Here is a 23,474-nt window from a genome sequence, read left to right on the forward strand (position 1 = left end):
AGATTGATTTATTTGTAGCTGAACTCCTTACATTGTGTGTAGTTTGTAGCTGATGTCTCTACAGGGTGATTTTTTTGTAGCTGAACTCTCTACAGGGTGATTGCTTGTAGCTGAACTCCTTACATTGTGTCTAGTTTCTAGCTGATGTCTCTACAGGGTGATTTTTTGTAGCTGAACTCTCTACAGGGTGATTTGTTTCTAGCTTATCTCTCTACAGGTAGATTTGTTCATTGCTGATTGCTCTAAAGGTTGATTTGTTGCAGCTGAACACCCTGCAAAGTGTTTTGTTTGTAGCTGATCACTCTAAAGGGTACTTTGTTTGTAGCTGAACTCTCTCCACAGTGACTTGTGTGTAGCTGAATTCTGTGTAACTGAATTCTCTAGAGAGTGACTTAATTGTAGCTGAATTCTCTACACAGTGCATGACTTGTTTATAGCTGAACTTTCTTCAGTGTGACTTGTAATGTTCTGAATCTCTATAGTGATATATTTGCATAACTCTCCACATGGTGACTGTCTTCTTGCTGAACTGTCTATAAGATTAACTGTTTGCAGCTGAACTCCCTACAGAATAACTTGTGATGTAATAAAATTCTATAATGGAATAAATAAATTAGCCGAATGCTCTATTAGGGTGACTGTTCTATTAGAGTATCTCGATCTCGCATTTGCTACACGGAGTTGGCTTTCGAATCATAACTCAGTGGTTTGTAATCCGATTCTTCTGTACTACTGCAAGGACTTTCTATGAAGATTATTCCAGCTATACACCGATTTTCAGCTCATTGCTCTAAGCGGTTTGCCTAGTAGGCGTGAAAACTAATACTTTTTTATTCATAAAAATCGATCGCGTAATTGTGACACAGGTTGGGTTTTGTGTCATATCTCCGTGGTCTTTATCTCGATTCCTTTCAAACCACCAAAAGGCACTCCTACGATGGTTACTCCATCTACATAGCAATTTTCAGCTCATTCCATGAAGCGGTTTACCCTGTAGGCGTGACAACAAATCGATCTTGTTTTACGCGAATAATCGGTCATAACTCCTGAACCATTCATCGGATTTGTACCAAATTTGATGCTAGGATTCGCCTTTGGACTCCCTTTCTGTGTGCCAAATTTCAAGGCGATCGGAGTACGCGTTTGCTTGTTATAGCAATTTTTGCAAGTGTGCGAAAAGACGAAGAAGAAGAAGAAGAAAAAAAAAACGAAGAAAAAAAAACAAAACTTTGGCAGCTCGTATCTCGGAAATGGCTGGAGCGATTTCCTTCAAATTTGGAATGTAGACTCCCTTGGCTGGCGGGCAACTGTGTAGCAAATTTGGTTCCAATCAGATAAGTGATCACCGAGATACAAATGTGTGAAAATGACGTTTTCGTTCTTCCTGTCAATATACTCACGGGTGTGGCGCGCCAGCTTCTTGGGCCGCACGACACACTACCGTGTGTCTTGATATAGAAGATTACTTTGTACACAAAGCTACTTATTTTTTACTCTTTCAGTCCACATTTTATTGTTGTTTACATGTACACAGACATTAATGAGTGTGCCGATAACACTGACAATTGCACACAACTACAAGAATGTGAAAACACTGCTGGTAGTTTCACCTGTTCTTGCATAACTGGCTATCAGACTTCTTCAACATCTCCATCACTCTGTGAAGGTAACCATTATTTGTCCACCAGTATGGATGTATAACAAAAATGTGTATCTCTGTTTATACAGATATAGATGAATGTGCTGTGCAAAGTGATAACTGCCAACAAGATTGCATCAATACTGATGGATCCTTTAACTGTAGCTGTAGGCCAGGATTTGAATTAAATCCTGATGATACCACTTGTAATGGTAATTATGAATATCAGCAAAACCTGTCAGTCACCAAATGATATATTACAGTCATAGCAGCATGTACTACCAATAACTGTGACCAGTTGTGTGGTGTTGACAATGGAATGGAAATTTGTAGCTGTCGACGAGGGTACCTACTTGATAATGACAACATATCATGCATTGGTATAATAATTGTGTTATAATTCTCTATATAAATGTCATTAATTCTGTGTAGATATTAATGAGTGTGAAATTGATGGAGCTTGCAATCAAAATTGTACCAACACAATTGGCAGCTTTGTGTGTTTCTGTAATACTGGTTATACATTGGACAGTGATGGCAGGACTTGCAATGGTAAGTTAATACCTTCTAATTTATGTTTTTTTTACTGCTGTAGATCCTTTTACATTGTCCTTTTATTTAGATATCAATGAATGCTTAACTCTTCCATGCATGTCGGGTTTGCTGTGTAATAACATTGATGGTAGTTTTGAATGTCTATGTCCCCCTGGAACTGTAATGATGGATGATGAGTGTTCGGGTAAGCTACTAGTTTAATGAAGAAACATGACTTGTACTATGTTCTCTTAGCATGAGCTGGGCGCATGTTTATATATTTGCTTTGTAAGCATTACAACACCAACTTGTTAAACCATTGAAAGATGTTTTAGAAACAGACTTCTAGAGGGAGTCTTCCAGAAACAATAGCTTTATAAAAATTTATGGACAAAATTTGACTTGGCTGTACTATAACAGAACTAGTCAACAGAGTAAGTCAAGTACTCTGAAACCAAAATCAGCTTATCACTAAAGATATTACTACTGCTTCAGTGGTTGAAAAAAGTGTTACATCTCCATAACATGTATAGTAAACTATCTATAAACTGAAAATTACATTGGTTCCATGCCTGTATTTGTTCTTATACATTGTTAACCATTAGTGTTCAAGTAAACAGTATAAAGTATGGAGTGGCTATTTGTATGGTAGTGCCATACCAATATATTTTTTACTATTCATATGGCAATCATTCACCATAACTCTAGAATCAAATACACTAGTAAATATGGAGGTACGTTTTTGGTGAGTTCGAGGCAAGCTAGGATTAGAGCAAGCAAAGAAAGCATCCAGGTGAAGCCAGCCCAACCCTAGCTCACCTCGAACTTACCGAAAATTTACTTCATACAGACAGTGAAAGACATCATTAGCAAATTTAAAGTTAGCATAGGGTTAGGATCAGTCAAGCTTTGAATGCGCATCGAAGCCAGATCAAACAATTTCACACCTGAGCCAGATTGATCACAATGTGCATTCAATCTGGCTTCATGTCAATCCACTTTGAGAAGTGAATTGGCCAGACCTAATGCGCATTAGCTCAATTAGCATAGGGGCACCAGATATATTGTGCAAAGCATGGCTATTGTGCCAAGACTAAAGCGACGGCATACCTAGTGTCATACTGGGCTCGTGGAAGTGATATGGTGACCATGAGTGAGTGTCAACGGAATAGCTTACTCTTCTGAAATTATCGTGCCCAGTACAGTCTTCTCCTGAGAACTAACCAGCTTCTTGGCACCCAACGTTTTATAAGTATGCTAACAACATTCCACACTGCAAATACTTTTCTGACTCCACAAGGAATACGAAAAAGGTAGTAGAATGACCGACACCATTTAAATTTTTGTTATGTAATCGGGTAATTTATTCACGTGCTATGAAAGCAAATTGAATTCAGTTGCTGCACATGTAGTGTGAAATGAATTGATGTGCGTTCGATCCATTATCAGTCTGACTGCAGCTGGATCTGCATTCAATCCTCATTAAGTATGAAAAAAAGGCCTTAAGATCCCTGTCAAATAAAAGGAATTGAAGTTACCTCTAATTGAGGTCACCTCTCAGATTTTGCTAAAACTTGGTGTAATTATAGTAACTAGGCCTGAGCCTGTTACACTCAAAAGTTTACCTATTATTCCTTCCAGAAGATCCTAAATTTTCTCTTATTATTCATTTGTTTATTATTGTATCTAGACTATTATTCCACAATAATGTTCATTTAGTTTCTGTAGCTAGTTGCTGAGTTTTCAAGATGCTGATAAAAGTAGTTTTGCCAGAATTAATTAATAGCCATAAAAGAAGCATTTCATCTTACGTCATTTTTCTAGCCATCTGCAGTAGTTTTCAACTATTAGTGTAAGCTATAGCTACACGCTAAGTTTGGTAGATAATGATATCAATATGTTCAAAGACTGGAAGACGATACTCTGGTGTAAGATGTACAAGTTTCAGAATTGCAGATAACCATGCAGTTAAATCCCTGATGCCGTCTGCAGATTGTTAACATGAAGCGATCTGACTGCTCTATTAGAGTATTTATAGCTACATACTAAGTTTGGTAGATAATGTGATATCAATGTGTTCAAAGACTTGAAGAAGATACTCTGGTGTAAGATGTACAAGTACAGATAACCATGCAGTTAAATCCCTGATACTGGCTGCAGATTGTTATAACATGAAGCAATCTAACTGCTCTATTAGAGTATTTGAGCATTCTGTTAGAGTATATCGATCTTTAAGAGGCTTTTCAGCCAGTACTCATATAATAATATCATTCTTAGTAGCTCAACTCTTTCTTCTAGCTAATCAAGAAGAGACATGCCCCTTAATTCTGCTAATTATTCCCAAAGACGTCTGATAATTCTAAATTAAGCCTGTAGCCACTATACTTGGCATACAACTGCTATGTATGTAGGGACCTATCTATACCTATTGAATCTTTTAATTGTATCATACAGTATAGTGGTACTTTATATTAGGGATCACGAAGAATAGTATAGCACAAAAATCGTGTACTTTTTCATAAAAGCATGAAACTTTCCACGTTAAGTAGTATACTCTCTGTGACACAAATTTTTTGATACAGTGCCATCACAGATTTGACCTTTGGTGACTTTTATGGTCATTTTAGCACAGAAATTTCATCATTTTTGTCTTTGTCACCCTGAGGCATTAATTAACTTGCTAAAACATGATACCAATATAAAGATCTTTTTGAACGAAGCATTTTATTTGTAGTTAATAGGTGATTTTATTGCAAAGTTATGATCATTTATATTCACCATGAATGTTTAGATAATTTACCTCCCCATGAGTAATTTACATGCCAAGGGCAGGTAAACTCAGAGATGTTTGGAGATGATAAAAACAATCACAACTTCAAAATGTAATTACCTATTAACTTCAAATAAAACCAAGTTGTTTCGTTCAACAAGACCTTTACTTTGGTATCATATTTTAGCATGCCAACTATTATTAGCCTCAGGGAGATAAAACAGAAATGATCAAATTTCTGGGCAAAAATGGCCATAAAGGTCACCATAGGTCAAGTCTGTGATGGCACTATATCAAAAAATACATGTCATGAGGAATACTATTTATGTGGAAAGTTTCATGCTTTTATGATAAAAGTGAACAATTTGGCTAATTTTTGGGGCTACGCCGCTATACTAGAACTGGACTTTTCCAGCCAAAGTATCACCCTAAAACCAGCCTCGATTTCCCTTCGTAACAGCTTGGCAGCATTGGTTAGATACAGCCAAGCCCACATATGTGATCAGAGTTTACAAAACCAAACACCGCCAGTGGATAGCTACACTATCGTACTACTAGTTTTGACCCTCAGTACTACTCAAACTACTCAAGGCTGGTTTTAACAGATGTCTTTTCTGGGTGGTGTAGAGATCTCAAATTGCAGTTTCTGGCTTTGTGAAGGATCTGGCTTGGCAAGAATCAATGGTTTACTGGTGGATGGCCTGATAATGTTGGCCTGATAATGTTGGCCAGATGTTGTTTTTTTCACTAAGAAACCAGCACAGCCCTGTAATCTCGTGTCTGGACTCCAATCATGATCTGCCTCCCTTTTGAAGTCTACCTCTTGCCCACCCCACCACCCCCACCTTACATCTCTTTGTGAGCACTTGTGATACTACTTCGCTTGTCCAACTATCTTAATTGGCAGGAACTCTACAGGCAGCTACAAGTACTGGAAGTGGTCTGAAAGGTAATACATTGATACCTTTTTTTGTATAAATTTCATACACGTGCTTGTTATCCTTGGTGAGTCATGCTGACTTGAATGCTTTAAAACCGTTTATCTTGAAACTTCTAATGTGCGATTTGGAACATTTTCCCAAAATTCAGTCACAAATGTCTTCAGACCAATCCCAAACCATTTCTATAGAATTTTTAAAATTTCTGTTTACTAGAATTTTATGCTGATTGATTGACTAACTAACTACATAACTGATGTCATTGCAGTACGTACAATGAATGCATCGAGGACTTGCCTTTGTCCTTCTCTGTGTTCCAATTCTTTTCCTGACAACACAAGGTGTTGATTCGCGATAGCGTGATGCGGCTTTCCTGTGGCTGTGGTGGCTAATCACCCATATTTTTCATATTGACTGGATTGATTGTAGAGATGCTTCTCGTACTGTTCTTCATTTGTAATGCTGTGTAATGGGCGAAGCATAGCTGAAAACAAAGCATAATGGCCACCTCCATTTCCGATACATAATTGATTGTTGGTGCATGCATTCTGATGCAAAAATATTTTTATTCCTTGCAACATTCTTTCTTTTAATGCAGTATGTGCTGGTTCATTTGTCACAAGTATGTTATAAAAATGTAAACAAGCAAGTAGAAGAAAAATTTGGAATTTTAAATTGGATTAGGTGTCAAGAAAAAAAAAGTGAAACAAGGGAATAGCTAAAAAGTGGTGAAACAAGGAAGGTTGCCTATACCTGCAGATATTGTATACTAGTGGAAACATTAAATCTCTAAACTTCAGTCTTGGTCTACTTGTTACAAATAGATGTCTGATCTGCTCATGAACAATTTACCCAAGATGGTTAGTATCGAGCACTGTGTGCATTTGATTTTGAGCAGGCTTAGGGGTGGGGAAGGTGTGTAACAACATTTATACTTGCAGTGTGAACAGCTGATATTGTTGTATAACATGTAATTGTACATAATTATAGTATGTAAGTGTGTATTTATGTACTAACATTTGTGTTCTTTTTTAGCTGATAGACCTGTTGTAGATTTAGCGGCAAAATTCACTTCATTTAATGATACCAGTGGGTCTTACAACATCACCTGGAGACCTCCACCAGCAGATCCTGGATCATATTATCAAATTTTGTATTACTCATTCTCTTCAGCTTATACTATAGGACCATTATATAATGGCTCATCACGTATCATGTTGGACCAACGACAAAGAAATTACACTGTTCCAAATGTTCTTTACTGTACTAACTATACCATTACCATCACAATTGTTAATAGAAGGAACAATATCAGTGATGAACCTGTTCAAATTATGGATCAAACTCCCTGTGTAGGTATGTATTATGATGCACAGTAAATGCTCATTATTAAATACAAAGTTCAAAATTTCAAGAAATCACAACCAAAATTTTGCAGTTTATAAGAGAGTTAAAACAGCAACATTAAATCACACATGCACTTGCTCTGGAAAAGCTAATGCATATAGAAAATTGTATAACGTTCAGACCAGGGATTTGCAAAGTAGATCTGAACCTGTTCTGCCCTCCCATCTTATTGGCTAAAGATACACAAATGCACATATGGCATACGTATATTAATCATGTCTTAGTAACAAAAATGGTTACTGTTATTTTAAAAACTAACAGCATTAGGAGCATACCCAGGGGGGTTTACCCTTTAGATTTTATACGTTACTTGAAACGTTGAGAAATTAAAACTTCAGGTTTCCAGTTTTTGGAATCTATTATAAAACAAGACATATTTTAAACTTATCACAGTTACGGTAAGTAATAATTTAGCTAAGTAATAGTATAAGTAATAGTTTGTCACATGATAGCAACACTTGTAGCATTGATAAATTTATGAAAGGTCGAGATACCCTAATAAACCAGACAGGCAATATAAACTACTCTAATATAACTGTCACTAGTTGTAGTGGAAACTCCTTTCTGTCTGTGGTATTAGTACTCGCAAGGTGGCTATATTTAGTAATACAAAATGTAAGAGAAAATGATGGAGGGCACAGGACCAATACCTACCTTCCAGATACTACACAACCTCTTGCACAGATTAATCCCCCTACACTTCCACAGGCTTGTACAAATGGAGCACATTAAAGAATATTAAAGCCATGAATGGATAGTGCAGTAGCATATGTGTCTATGTACAGCTGTAACTAACATATGTACTTATGGAGTTTCGGTTAATTCCAAATTTGGCATGTGCCTGCATATAAATAATGTGTTATATACCAGTGTGTCTTAACTATGTATACAGATATTATGATACTAATTATTTCACAGCACCTACAGCTGTTCGTGACCTCAGCGCTGTGACATCCTCTCCAGAGTCAATCTACATCAGTTGGAATCATCCTCAGTATCCCAACAGTCAATTAACACAGTATATCATATATCACAGAGCAAACCCACCCATGATCCAAATGTCACCTAACATTTTAAATGATGGTTTTATGGTTGTTGAAGTATCTGTGGACATGCTCAGTCTAAATCTGTCTGGATTAAACCCCTTCACAAATTATTCCATTCACGTGTCAGTAAGAGGAGAAGGAGTTAATGATGCTCCTATAGAAATAGAGATAATTGCCAGAACAAACACATCTTGTAAGTCATTTTATACTTAATTGATTGTTGTGTGATCAAACATTTTATCACAAGTTAATAAACATCATTACACTTAATAGGAATCCCTTCTTAAAAACTCCATCACCAAAGATATATCATACATGAGGATGTATTTGATACCAAATCTATAGATCTAGTGTTTTAAAATCCTTCACAGAAGAATTATAGAAGTCAACAAAATGTGATATTTTATCTGCATACTACCAGCCTGCTGGTCTATCTGATCATAGTCAAAGACCACAGAGGCTAAATGACACAGTAAAGTGTCTTCTCTGCACCTTACAGTCTTCTTTCATCTCCAGTCCTTCTTGACATTATTCTTTCTGCAAGGAAACCATACTGAGGCATTACTTTCTCAGTCAACACTTTCCTTACAGGTGTCTATATGGATGGCACAAAATGTGCTTATGCTACTAAAGAGATTGGATAGTTTCCCTTATAACTATCAGTTTTGCTCATCTCTTAGTGATTTGTCATATGGGATAGCTTAACCCAAAATTAAGTCATTGCAATTAACTATATGTGGGAAAATCTCTACTTTGAATTTAACAAACTATAACTACAAGCCAAACTAGGGATTCTCCTACAAACAGCTACGGCATACCATCATGTTTCATATTTCACTACTTTTTGTCACATGGATACAGTGTGTTTAATCACATTACTATATGTACAGTATGTCTATTGATATTAACTATGTATGGTGCCTACATGTATTTTGTACATGCAGTGCAGAGCATCCTAAATCCAGCTTACTGTATCTTATTGAGTATACTCCTTTGCAGTACCTCCTCCCATAACACCTCCACCTACAATGTCTCCACCTCGTGCACCTACTACTACCACTATCACTGTAATACTACCACCACCTCATCAAATTGAAACTGGAGACATATAGTAAGTCAATTGTGTCTATGGCCTGGTCATGGCATTACGTATACATAGATACCAGGCTTCTTAAAAATATACTTATTATACTTAATCATTATTGTTGTATTAGAACAGCTATAAATTTGTTACAGTAAATAGCATTGTTATTTACAGCATATACAACAGTTATAGCAAAGTGCATATTTGTTCCAGTGTATATGGAGTTATTGTAGTTTCTGGAAATGAGATCGACAACACTCCAAGGAATATTATTACTAGAAATAATGATCAACTACCACTTCCTCATCCTGGGAGAGATGGTGTCTATACTGCAGCAGTGTGGACCAAAATAGAAGATGTACCATTAACATTTGTTGTTGGTGATGGAGAGACCACTGTAGGTCCTAATGGAACAGAATATGTCAACAGAAAATTATCTGCAAGTACCCTATATGGAGTGTTCCACTATGCTAGACTGCAATCTGATACTGGAAATGTGGTAAGAGTATGAGTGACCAGTGTGTACTGTAACACAGAAAACTTCAGTGATTTTGCAAAAAAAAACTTTCTTTTACCATAAGTGCAAATGTGCATCTATTTCTTACCAAAATACATACTAAACATTTTCTTTGGTAGCATATAATTTTTCATTTGCCTGAATTTTGTTTTCCATAATAATTTCTTTACAAAAATCACCTGCTAGTATTACTATGGAAATATTTAATGGACACCAACCTTTGCTATCAGTAAGTAGGGACCCACGGAATATGCCAGAATAATTTCGGGAATAATTTATTGTAGGTGGTAACTCATATATTTTACTTGCAGTACAATGTAAAATTCTCTTGGAAACACTGCTAGCATAAAACCAGAATAAAAGATCAAGATACTCTAATAGGCATTTACCTACCCTAATAAAGCAATCACTCAAATAAAATGTGCCTGCTCTATTAGACTCGATTTTTAAAACTAAAATGTATGCATGCTACAGTTGCAGAAGAAAACAGATTTAGCTACATTTCAGGAATCACTCGAGGAAAAATTGGAATTATTTTGGGAATAATAGGTGACAAAACATGAATTGTTAGAAAGGCTATAATAAGGAGATTGAAAAGCATGCTCCATGGGTCCCCATTAGTAAGACTGTTGACACTAGCAGTAGTAGCTCAATTATCCAGTTGTATAGCATTTCCTTACATAATATTATACAATTCTTGGCTGTTTTGATATTATGCCATACAAGTATTGGGGTATTGGGAAAATCATGTAGCAAGCATATGTTGTTAAAACAAACAGTAGTTGTTATAGTACAAAATGATTGAAGCAAATCTGTTCCCCTTTTTGATGTTTCTGACTCATGGTAGTTCAGATGAAAGTAAACATACTACAAGCCCTCAGTACATCACAGTGTTCACAAACACAACATATTCAGATGATATAATATACACACATTACAGGAGGATGGTCCACTGATAGTGGATAATGATTACCTTGCAAGGAATAGGACAGCCTCAGATGATGATGATGACAACACAGCTGGGATAGCAGTTGGAGTCACTATTGCTGTCATTGTAGTGATAGTAATAATAATAGTTGGAGTGGTTGTATTAATATGGTACTACCGGTAAGCGTTTCGTGGTAACGCTTTAGATGATCTATTTTGTAAATATTTTTGTAGCAACCATAAAGAGAAAACATTTTACCCTGGAGAAGCTACTTACACCAAAGGATCTGATGATGTGATGATGAATCCTGTGTTATCACAGTCCTACAATATTACTGTCCATGATTCTCCACCATCAAATGAGGCCACAACACAAGCTACCTCTGGTAATGAGAATCAGAGTCAAGATGTTGATACTGCTGAGGAGAAAAGGGTAAATTAATATTGGCACATAAAGAATACTTGTATACACGTGCCCTATCCCAAATTGCGAACTTTGGTGACTCCTATCGTAGCACATGTACCATTGTCTAAATATTAAGAAATACATAGTTAGGATTCTTCAGTATCCTTGTAGAATTCCCATATACTTGTAGCTACCTTAATGCAGCTAGTACACAAAGGGCTGGATTTACCCACCTAAATTAACTGAATCAATTGTAGGATGATCTAAACAAATGCTTAAGCTACCCAAAACAATTGAGCAATTTTAAAAATTCACAAAAGTATGGACTTTTGTGCTGTTTAACTCACTCAATAACTCAACTTATACTTTAGATACTCACAAGTTATGGAAAATTCAACATGTACAATATGGATTGTTTATTATTCTTAATGAAATGTAAAACAATGTTTATCTACTGTACCAAAACAATAATGTGCTTGAAATTAAATTTTACGACATCCATCCTATCACCTTGCTTGTAGGCATACATGGAGCCTTACCCATTATCAGTAGGTGTATTGCAGTCTGTATGTATGTACAAATTTATATCCATTGCTGCAAGCAAAAATGCTTGTATCCATGCCTACTAACTGATGCAAATTATAGCCTTGTCTTGCAGCAGGCCAACTTTTTTCATAAACCACACCCATACTGCCTGTACGTACATGGAGCCACATTAATGTATTAATAAAGCATGCTGAGATTTGTAAGTATGTGCAAAGCCACACCTATTTATAGGAAACATGTTTTTCCTAGTCTCGTTCCCAGCCACCCACATTCTCAATCACATGAAGGTTGTCTGGTGACATTAAGTCCAACTTCTTGGCCCGGGAAGGGCACAGTAATAAAGTATATACCTGAAAACTAGCTTTGCCTTAGTAGTTGTCTAAAGGTCTTCTTTGCCATTGATTGTTGTTATAAGTCAAATGTTAAGAAAGTTTTCATACATCAAGTTTTAATTGGCATTTATTAGTCACACTAGCAATTTTTATATAGGAACACTCCTTTAAGCAGCTGGAAAGTTTATTCATTTGAATGTAAGCATGAATGAGCACAACAAGCAAATTTGTAGCAATATTCCACTAGGGCCAAGAAAGTGAACCAAAGTCACCAGACGACCTTTGCGTGATTGAACGTTTGGGCAGCTGGGGAAGAGACTATTTTTTGCCATCAACACCCATTGACTGATTGCTTAAAACTTTCTGTCATAAAGCTATCAGTTTATTAATAACTTAATAAGATGGTATGTGACTTTTGGTGCACACCCGAGTTTCAAATAGTTCAGGTCATATCCAGATCAAATCTAAGCCTGACCCAGATTGCTATCCAGGTGAGTGTGTCAGCAGTAGTGACCTAGTTTCAAAACTGGTACAGAACAACTGATCTTCATTCACAAACTAATAATTTACTGCAATAATTTAATAATTTTAACAGCCAAGCCATTTTTTTTGGGTAGGAGGAAAAAGACAGTTTGGTCTCACACTTGTCTTGACACTACCCGTCTAATTGGGTAGTGTTAACCAAAGAAATGTTATACATTTTCAAATACAGAAATAGCCACCAATCACAAGCATGCATTTTCAAACCAGACAAGGTCTAAAGTTTCTTTGGGGTCTACCATCAATTGAATTAGTCATAATTATTGTTGTGCTACAGTAGGCTTATTGCGATGGAGCGTAAATGTACTGGGCCATGAATACTTCACACTTGTGATGTAACTTTGTGACATGTCAAGAACAATTTTGAACTCACTGTTCCAGACCCTACTCAATGACAAAGAAAAAGAGTGGTATGGTCACACAAGACTGGTAATAGTGGTCTTGAATACATTTCTACACCTATGCATGAAAACTACCATAATTCTATTTATTTTTGTGCAAAATTTTTCATAATAAAAATTTTTGTGTAAAAATGATTTACATGAATGACTGCTCTATTAGAGTGGTTCGATCTTGTGTAGAAATTTTGTGTAAGAAATTTTTTGCATACAAAAATTATTTACAACAAAAAAAAGAAGCAAATTATGGTATATTGTTTTTCCAAAACATTCTAATTGTTTAACATCTATGGTGAAAGTATTTTATTGGAATGTACATAAATACATGCATTGTTATAGGAGGATGAAAGCAGTGATGTTTCATGATGTAGGAACTGTCAATATGTACAGTATTACAACACTAGTGTGTTGAACATGCATTTTAGGATTACATATGTTTTCTTAATAAATTGCTAGGCAATTTTGTAAAATTTATAAGCACTCACTGTATATAATTGTACTGGATTCTGTAATTGCATTGGAATTAGTTATAAAAACACATAACATTGTATCGTGTTTATAGTAGTTATGCCACCAGCATTCCAGTGTAAGTAGTTTAATCATACCACATAATAATTCTGATTTCAGTAGTTAATCGATGAAGTTGTGTGTGTCCCAGGAATGAGTACAATGCAAACTGTCCGATCTTCAAAAGCTAGGGTAAGAAAAGTCAATAATGAAATCAAAGGTGGCTGCCATAAAATGACTGCAATGATGCAATGATGTTGACTTGCAATGATGTGACTGATGTTGACTGCAATGGCTGCAATGATGTTGACTTTGTTCCAATATACAAAGTCATTATTAAAACTTTGTTATCATTAAATCATTGCAGCCATTTCATGGCTGAAGCCATTAATTAAAATTTATTATCACTAACATCATTGCAACCATTTTATGGCCGAAGCCATTATCATTTAGTATGTAGAATGTCTGGAAACTATCAATACTTATCCTTGCAAGCAAACATGCAATAAGACTATACCGGTATGGCTACAAAGTACGTAGGCTTGCCCCTTAAATGCTATGCATTCACCTTGTTACCTGATAATTTGTTGCGGTTACCTCTTGTTTTATCATGTGCAGTTGTGAAATCAAAGATTGTGGCCATGAAATGGCTGCAATGATGTCTCAACTGCAACCATAGCAGGAGCCAATATATCTTATTTGATTTGAGGATTAGGCAAAACTGAAATTACTATGTGACAGATTATATACTGTATCATATACAGTGCATAGGTATTAGCAGCAGGTATTAGCACTAAGCATGCAGTAGTGGGCTAATGGTAGCCAAATAACTATTGTACTTAGGTAAGTTATTGGTTGTAATATTTTGTCTACATATTAATAACTTTATCCCTTATAAGGGAGATGAATCAACATATGGTACATTTAAGCAAGCAAGCAATGTGAACCTCTGAAGTTGATAAAATGGTGTATGCACAGATGATATGTAATAGTTATAATACACTCACGGTGTTTATAACTGAATTGTAAATACAATTCACAAGGGCTACAAGAATTGAAACTTTACTAGTTTACCTATCTATATAGGGGAACACATTATTGAGGTGTCATGTTGGCAACATCAACAATGAAGTAGGTAGCTACTTGGAAGACAACTGCAGATTCCAATTTTAGAAATGGTATATAGCTGTGTCTATATAATATCTTGTGAAATATATATCACTCCATCAGCATGGTATACACTGCTCCAGATTCCACTGAAGTGTAGCTATGACAAGGATCTCTTGCTACAAGTGCATGCCTACATTTGCCTTGATCCATGTTAATGCAATTTGCCTGGTCAACTATCACTGCTGACATTAGTTTCAAACATCTTCTGTGAGTAGTGTACATTGTTTAGGCTAATGGTCACAACAAACTATCAACAACTGTGCACCAGCTTTTGACACTAGCCTTCAGCAGTACGAGTATTGCAGCTGAAGAGGCCTAACAGCAAGCCATTACAGCAGATTTCCAATTATGACAAAAACATTAACTCAATAATCAGCTACCGATTACGTAACCTGATAATTGTCCAACACATATGGAACCACAACTAATTAACTGTATATTTTAAGATTCTATTAATGAGCATGGTCTCAAACAATTAGTTAACATTCCCAGGGGCAGATCCAGAGGGGTGCACCTTGGCCAGGCTATAGTAATACAGCTGGGGGGCACACTGGGCCTATGGTGTACACTAGATACTATAAAGCTACTACATTCCAACCTATAATATATGTTTTGAAACTTACTGCTAAGGAAATAGCAACAGTTTTAACAGTGATCTATACCTGATCCCCAAGAGACTGGCTAACAGCTAATGTAATTCCCATATTTTAAGAAAGGGGATTGCAGTGATCCAAACCCATTCCTTAACATCAGTGTGTTGCAAGTTACTTGAACACATATTGTATCACATTTCAAAGCATTTAGAAGATAATCATGTCATATTCTGATTAGTCAATGGTTTGGCTCCCAACCTGGCCACTCAACTTATCTCTGTTGTTGAAGATATTCAGAGGACAGGAGTCCCAAGTTGATGTATATATATCAGGGGGAGGGGGGGGGGGGGGCTGAAGCCCCCCTTTCATATTTAGGCTTTACTTGATCAATATGCTGAGTATTATAATGAAATTTTGTCTTAGCATAATTATATGATCACTATAATACAAAACCACCTTATAAACATCTTTCCAAGGTATTATCAGTGGATTTAGGCTAAAGTTTATGCAACAAGGACCCGGATCAGCATTGGAGGTGTACAAGATCGAGATACTCTAATTAGCGATTTCCAACCTACCAATTTTTCACACATATTTTTGCTACTTAAATTATATTTTTGCTACTTAAATTATACACCTTCAATAAACGTTTCACAAGCTGCCGTTCCAGTAAATGGTAGCCAATGCTTCGTACTTTGTATTGCACTTTACTGGATTAAAATCCATGCAGTATTTATTGAAATACAGCAAATCAAAGTTTGAGAAATAAAAAATCCCCATAGGAAGCCCATACAAATAATTGCGTACGTAATTCTAATGCACCTATCAATGTTAAGCCCCACCCCCCAGTACGGGGAGGGTGGGGATTTGATCAAATGGAAAGTCAAATTCCCCTGCCTGGGGGTGAATTATCAGGCCAAATCCCCACATAGTCCCACCCTATGAGGTGGGGATAGGAAGGGGATTTGACAACCAATGTATGTGTTGTAAGAACAGAAGCCACAGTGATAAAGGTACACGAGGTGCTGCAGTTTTACCACGTGTTCTCTCGCGCTTTCACGTATAAAACTACTGTAAAGGATCTATGCTACTATAGAGCGCTTGTTCAAATTCCCCACCCCAGGGGGCAAAATTTATTTATATTATATTTATATATTTCATTGCTTTACAGATACATAGCAAAATTACAAGGATGGTAGGTACAATAATAAGACAGTATGATTGGAAAGGTGATCTGAAGGACAAATGACAATCAATGCCAGATGCCTATAAAACTATCTACTTATACTTAACTTAATTACCAAAAGCCTATGAAACTAGTTATTACAATAAATGATAATTACAATGGTTGGGGAGCTTAGCACAATTACAACAAGGACATGCGAAATGGAAAGTACATTTATTATTTGAATTAAAATTACTTAAAAAATGTTCCCATAAATAGCTCTTTAACTGTTAATTAATTGTGTTGAAGGAAAGGGTAAGGTCATTACTGGCAGAGAATTCCATAATCTGGGAAGTCTATAAAAATAAGAATTGGCACATATTGAATTACTTAAAATCTTGTGATGTAGTTTGATATTTGATGATCTGGTAATAGAATTATTGGAGGTTACATAATTAGAGATGTTAAAACTAGGAGTAAGATACTTTAATGATCTGATGAAAAATAGAATGTCTAGTAATTCAAATGTGTACATTAAGGGTAATAGTTTGAGATCCATAAGTCTTTCCTTGTAATCCAAAGTAAAATCGTTTAAAATAAATTTGGTGGCACGTCGCTGAATTCTTTCCAACATCGAAATATCCTTAATGAGATTGGGCCGCCACAAAGAAGAGCAATACAATAAGGTTGATCTGACTAAGGTTAGATAAAGAGTTCTTTTGGGTTGGATTGATATAGTGTTTTTGAATGTTCGCCGTATCAGACCAATTGATTTATAAGCCTTAGCTGTAATGGCTTCGTAATGGGATTGCCAAGTTAAGTTTGTTGTAAATATGATGCCAAAATCTTTGTATTGAGGTACTTTAGATAGTTCAAAATTATCAAGATTGTAAACAGTGATAGCTGAAGTTGATGATGGTAAACACTGTAGGACAACACATTTGTTAACTTTGAAAGAAAGAAGGTTCTCTGTACTCCACTTATATAATAGGTTCAAGTCATGTTGGAGATGAGTGGAGTCCATATGAGTTCTTATAGGTAGATAACACTTGAGGTCATCGGCAAACTTGAATATAGCTAGTTGAATGTACTACGACATGAGATAAGTCATTTATATAGATTAAAAATAGTAACGGTCCTAGTATACTGCCCTGTGGAACACCAGACTTAACAGTCGACCTTCTATTGACTGGATAATGTGCAAATATTGCAGGACCCACTTGATGAGTATGCTCAAGGTGACAATGACGTACGCACAACTTTTTATAAAGACTGCAGTAATGATTACATAAATGACAGCATTGTGTGCGAATTAATGTAGTGCTTACCTGTCATAAGATACAGTTATCTTTGTCTTGCAGTTCATAGCAAAAGTGCGATGGTAACCATTTCGCTTTAAATCGTCCAATGCCGTATGAAACTGTTGAAAAGTGTCGAATTGGGTGCCAACTTCCATTACAAGTTCTCAGTACAGCTCTGAAAAGTGTCCGATTGGGCGCCAACCACCATGACACGTGCGGAGCACTGCTGAAAAGTGTCAAATTGGGCGCCATGATACGTGAAAATCGACACGTGTTGAGTCTGCGACCAGCATGGTTTAATCACGTGACAGGCGCAGGCCCATCAGCAGATGATTATATGAGGCACCGGTGGAAATAAGATGTACGTGGCTCTAAGAATAACCGGTACACCGGTGGACATAGATGTGATAGCTCGGTTGATAATTAACATCACGCGATACCTTAGAATAATGTACTACAACATTCATACATTATTGGCCTAAATCATATAGTCTAATTAACTACATACTACTGTCCCATATGTCTATAGTCAACTATTTCCTACACCTCCCCACCAAGCTTTTCACGAGATGTGAAAAAGCTTAATAATGGCCCTGCCAGGTGGGGTCTTCAATAAGTCTCTGTGGCCTCCTCCTGACTCTGCTAGAACGTCGTGGCAATGACAAGTCCATTGGCAAGGATTGTTGTTCTTGTGATTGAACGACTGGTGCTGGTTGTGGTAGTGATGACAATGGTACTCTGCGTCGGATGAATCTTCGATTTCTGATGAGGGTCTTTCCTGATGATGTCTTAATCGTGTACTGGCGATATGGTCCAATTGCAATGACTTCTCCATATACGTCCCATAATTTTGTTCTAGGATTTTGCAGAGCTACTTGGGACTGTAACCGTATGTCTGGTAGTGGGCAAGTATTGCGGTTGTAATAATTTGTGGCCTGTTGCCGGACTTTTCCTGCCTTGGCTCTAGCCTGATCTTGTTGTAATTGTGTTATCGGAGTAAATGAACTGGTGTGGGCAGGTAGAGTGTCCTGTATCGGGCGTCCGAACAACTTGTGTGCAGGTGACAGCCCGTCTTTCACGGAAGGTGTGTTTCGATACTGTAGCAAAGCTCTGCAAAGCTTGTCACCATCTAAATATCTACCGTTCCAAGCTGCATGGATGATTTTCTTCATGGATTTAACAGTGGCTTCTGCTTTGCCATTACTTTGTGGGTAGTGTGGGGATGACATCTGGTGTTGAAACTTCCATTGCGTAGCAAATTGACGAAACTGATTGGAAGAGAATTGTGGTCCTCCATCTGACCAAAATGTATCTGGGACTGCTGTGCATGCAAATAACTCTCTGAGTACAGTGATCAAGTTAGTGGCATTTGCCGATTTACCCATGGGAACTACAGTGGGCCAATCTGTGTAGCAGTCCACAATAACAAGGTAACATTGGCCCCCGTGATAACAAAAATCAGCTGCTAATTCTTTGAAAGGACGGGGTGGGAGTGGCTTTGCAATCATTGGCTCTCTGGTGTTTGATGGCCTATGAACTTGACATTGTGTACATTGTGAGACTATGTTGTCTATGTCATTATCCAGGCCTGGCCAGTAAACTGTGAGCCGTGCGCGTTGCTTGGTGCGCACCACACCTTGGTGTGATTCATGCAGTTGGTTGAGGATTCTCCGACGCATCTGGGAAGGGATCAGCAGGCGACAACCATATACAATTAAGTCATCATCAATAGTGAGGTGATGCCGCAGCTGCCAGTAACGTTTACAAGACTCTGGCAAGTCTCCTCTGTGGTTTGGAAATCCCTGCATGATGATGCCTTTCAACTGCTGGTATTCTTCATCCTGCCTTGCCTGCTGTCGCAGGTCTTGGAGCCGTACACTCTCTTCTGTACTGCCTGACTGTCGGACTCTCATCTCGGAAATAGAAACAGTTGGGGTATGGTCCTCCTCACATTCTGCGATTGCATCATCTTGTGTTGGTTCCTTGATCGGGTAGTGTGACAGTGCATCAGGTGCTGCATTCGTACTACCCTTGCACCAAACTGCTGTGAAATTATAAGCCATCAGTTTGGCCCTCAGGCGTTGCAATCTAGGGTTATCAATTTCGTCTAGTCGGTGGTTGTTAAGAATGGGCACCAATGGGCTATGATCTGTGAAGACTTGAAAATTCTGCAGGCCACGTAAAAACATGTTACACTTCATGACTGCCCATGCAACAGCCAACAGCTCTAGTTCTATGACAGCATATCTGGACTCTGCTGGTGTGAGAAAACGAGAGCCTGCCTGTACCATGGACCATTGCTCTGTACCTACCTGGTGCTGTTGTAAGATGAAGCCTACCCCATGTCTACTAGCATCTGTGCATAGTCTTGTTGGTTTGTCTAGACTGAAGTATGCTAATGTGGGGACTTCTGTAAGGTGCTCTTTCGCCTTAGTAAATGCTTGCTCATGTTCAGCAGACCATAAAAAGTCGTTTTTTGTGCTTAATAGAGGGCGCAATGGTACTAGCAGTTTAGAAATTGTGTCTGTACTCGATGAAAGTTGATTAACAAGGCCAAAGAAAGAGCGAAGGTCAGAGCGGCTGGAGGGAACAGGAAAGGAAGTTATGGCATCAGTGATGGATGAGTCAATGCGGTAACCCTCAGTGGACAAGTTGAAGCCTGCAAAAGTGATTGTTGTCTGGCAGAATGTGCATTTATCACGGTTGAGCGATATTTGGCGGTCTTGGCAACGTTGCAGAAACTGTTTGACATGTGTGATATGACTTTCCTTGTCCTTATCAAATATTACCACATCATCCACCACTCTGCGAAATGCTGATAGGCCTTCAAACGCCTCTGCCATGCGACGGTTGTAATGTTCTGCTATGGATGATAGCCCATACGGCGCTCTTAAGTACTTATACCTCCCAAATGGAGTAATGAAGGTGGTGTACAACTGGCTCTCCTCATCAAGTGGACATTGGTGGTACCCCTTAGCTGCATCAATCACCGTAAAGTACTTTGCTTCACTGGCAGAGATGTCTGCTACCGCCTCTGCAGGAGTTGGAGACTGGTATCGCTCTCGTTTGACGTATCGGTTAAGACGGGAAAGGTCAACGCACATTCGGATCCTATCCGACCCTTTCTTAGGGGTTACTACTATAGGGGAGCACCACTCTGTCACTTCAGTGACTGGGGCAATGATGCCCTGTTCTTGCAATAAATCAAGCTCTGCTTGTAACTTGTCCATGTAGGCAAATGGGATTGACCTTGGCGTCTTTACACAAAATGGCACAGGATCTTCCATCAGGGTAATATGGAACTTCTCTCCCTCCATCACACGGATCTGGCCATCGAACACTGCTGGATGTTGAGCCACTAGGGTTTGGGCTACTGACTGGTTCTCAGTTTGCTGGATCAGCGTACATGCAGGTGTCACTTTCTGAGGATCTCCTTGCAGTAGCTGGACTGCTGGTTGTGGGTAGTATGGCGGAAGTATTCCTAAGCCTTTGGCAGCTTTCCATAAAATCAGTGCACCTGTTACTCCAGGATATATGTGTAATTCATCTTTGTACTTCAATGCACCCAGCTGGATAGTAATTGGTATCTTACCTAGTGGTACCATGCTGGAACCGTTCACCGTTCTTGGACTGATGTGTGATGGAAGTATGTTGTCTATGTGACGGCCTAGTGTTTGAAGCATCTCCTGCCCTGCAGCTGAAATGTCTGCTCCTGAATCTGGGAGTACGTCAATGTAGTGGGAACCAGCAGGTGATGAAACACGGACAGTAATGGTTGGCGCTGGCTCTGTGGCAGTGTCATCCACTTTGTAAAGCTGCAAGTGGTTAGCCTGGCTGTGATGCTGAGACTGCACTCGGATGGCATTTGCACTCGGTTGGAGTTGAGGAACAGCCAGCTCCTGTGTGGTGCCACGGTACTGGTAAGATGGTAATGCCTGTGGTCGTGGCGGCTGTAAAGTTTTTCCAGGGTGCTGTCGAACACCCCTGCTCCGACACACTTTGGCGAAGTGGCCAACCTTATGGCAGGACATGCACACTTGGCTGTAGGCAGGGCACTGTTGGCGTCCACCTTTGTGCATATTAGATCCACATCCTGAGCACATCTGTGTTGGTTGTTGGCTACGTTGGTGTAATGCTGCCACCATCCCCAGGTCCGGCACGTGTATGTCTGAACGATGTTTCTTTGCAGCCTCACGACTACGGCCCATACTTATTGTTTTGGCTAGGGTGAGGTTGTTCTCTTGCAATAAATCCTCTATCGTATCGCCATCACTGGCACCTTCGATGACTTGGTCACGAATGTTCTTCTCCGTACAGGCATCAGAGCAAAATTTGCATGTCTTCGCCAGTTCACGTAGTGCAATAAGAAAGTCATCAAATGATTCTCCAGGTTGTTGCACCCTTCGACGGAAATTGCGGCGCTCGACGGTTTCATTTAAGTGACCATCGACGTAGCGCTGAAGCGCCTCAATAATGGTCGTTACGTCATTCCTTTGCTCGGTTGTAAGGCCTAAGTTCTGAACTATTGACAAAGTTTCTCGTGAAAAACACAAACTTAATGCTTCTACCTGCTTTGATGCCTCCTGTTGAGCCAGTCCGGATAGGCTGCAGTAGGATCTCCATTGTAGTCGCCATGTGGTGAAGTCAGTCCCTCTGTCTATTTGCAGATCTAGCTTGGGTAGATCATTCAATCTGAATGTGTAGGAGGGCCCTGGGGCAGCTTCTAAAGGTGGCGTCGACATCGGGTCCTCCTACACCTAGGAGAAAAACAATGGCGGAAACAGATGTAACTTCGTACTACACAGGTACCTGCACGGGTGCCTCTAACCGGCACCAGGGAATCAAGACTGTGGTTACAAACAGGATCGGGCTTATGTAGCTGTCCCTTCGACAGGTTTCTTGGCTACTCGCAGCGCCATGTGATAACTCGGTTGATAATTAACATCACGCGATACCTTAGAATAATGTACTACAACATTCATACATTATTGGCCTAAATCATATAGTCTAGTTAACTACATACTACTGTCCCATATGTCTATTGTCAACTATTTCCTACAATAGACACTCCGAAAAAAAAAAAGAAACTTCCCCTTTGATGTCGGCAACCTCGATCACGAAACAATAGGCATGGATTTGCTTCACTGCTTGTGTGGTAGTTACTAGTGACACGATGAGTTCAACTCCAGAGTTTCAGAGGGATAGCGCAAGTGACGGGTGGATTACAGGAAGGCCGAATTTGACAACGTTCGTTCTCGTAAAATCCTCACGTAGTGGTCGCGTCATTTATTGTCTGCGGCGCGCGTTTCTGCTTTACTGGCCGCGCGACACACCACCGTGAGTCTTGATTGTAATGGATCTGCAATTGTTTGGATTTAGTTATAAGAACAGCTAACAGTGCATCGTGTTTGTATAGATTATATAGTGGTTATGCCACCAGCATTCCAGTGTAAAGGTAAATATTTTTAATCATACCACATCAAGACACACGGTAGTGTGTCGTGCGGCCCAAGAAGCCGGCGCGCAACCCCGTGAGTATATTGACAGGAAGAAAGAAAACGCAATTTTCGCACCTCCGTAGCTCTGTGCTGCCTTGATGAAACAAGACAAATTTTGCTGTGTAGATTCCCTCCACCTTCAGCACTCCACATTCC

At 38.6% G+C, this 23,474-nt stretch overlaps 1 protein-coding gene across 1 annotated transcript in view; it reads left to right on the forward strand.

Annotated features, from left to right (window-relative positions):
- Positions 1 to 13,632, forward strand: part of LOC136255605 (uncharacterized) — a 129,947-nt gene extending 116,315 nt beyond the window's left edge. Inside the window, exons 24-35 of the mRNA XM_066048407.1 lie at positions 1,535 to 1,666; positions 1,729 to 1,851; positions 1,903 to 2,019; positions 2,072 to 2,191; positions 2,262 to 2,378; positions 6,917 to 7,237; positions 8,207 to 8,527; positions 9,334 to 9,445; positions 9,632 to 9,917; positions 10,876 to 11,042; positions 11,097 to 11,295; positions 13,424 to 13,632. Coding sequence (XP_065904479.1) covers positions 1,535 to 1,666; positions 1,729 to 1,851; positions 1,903 to 2,019; positions 2,072 to 2,191; positions 2,262 to 2,378; positions 6,917 to 7,237; positions 8,207 to 8,527; positions 9,334 to 9,445; positions 9,632 to 9,917; positions 10,876 to 11,042; positions 11,097 to 11,295; positions 13,424 to 13,450 — 2,042 coding nt within the window. The 3' untranslated portion in view covers positions 13,451 to 13,632. The remainder of the gene's footprint in view (positions 1 to 1,534; positions 1,667 to 1,728; positions 1,852 to 1,902; positions 2,020 to 2,071; positions 2,192 to 2,261; positions 2,379 to 6,916; positions 7,238 to 8,206; positions 8,528 to 9,333; positions 9,446 to 9,631; positions 9,918 to 10,875; positions 11,043 to 11,096; positions 11,296 to 13,423) is intronic.
- The last annotated feature ends 9,842 nt before the right edge of the window (positions 13,633 to 23,474 follow it).

The sequence above is a fragment of the Dysidea avara genome, chromosome 5 (genome assembly GCF_963678975.1).
Source record: "Dysidea avara chromosome 5, odDysAvar1.4, whole genome shotgun sequence".
In the NCBI taxonomy this organism is placed as follows: domain Eukaryota; kingdom Metazoa; phylum Porifera; class Demospongiae; order Dictyoceratida; family Dysideidae; genus Dysidea; species Dysidea avara.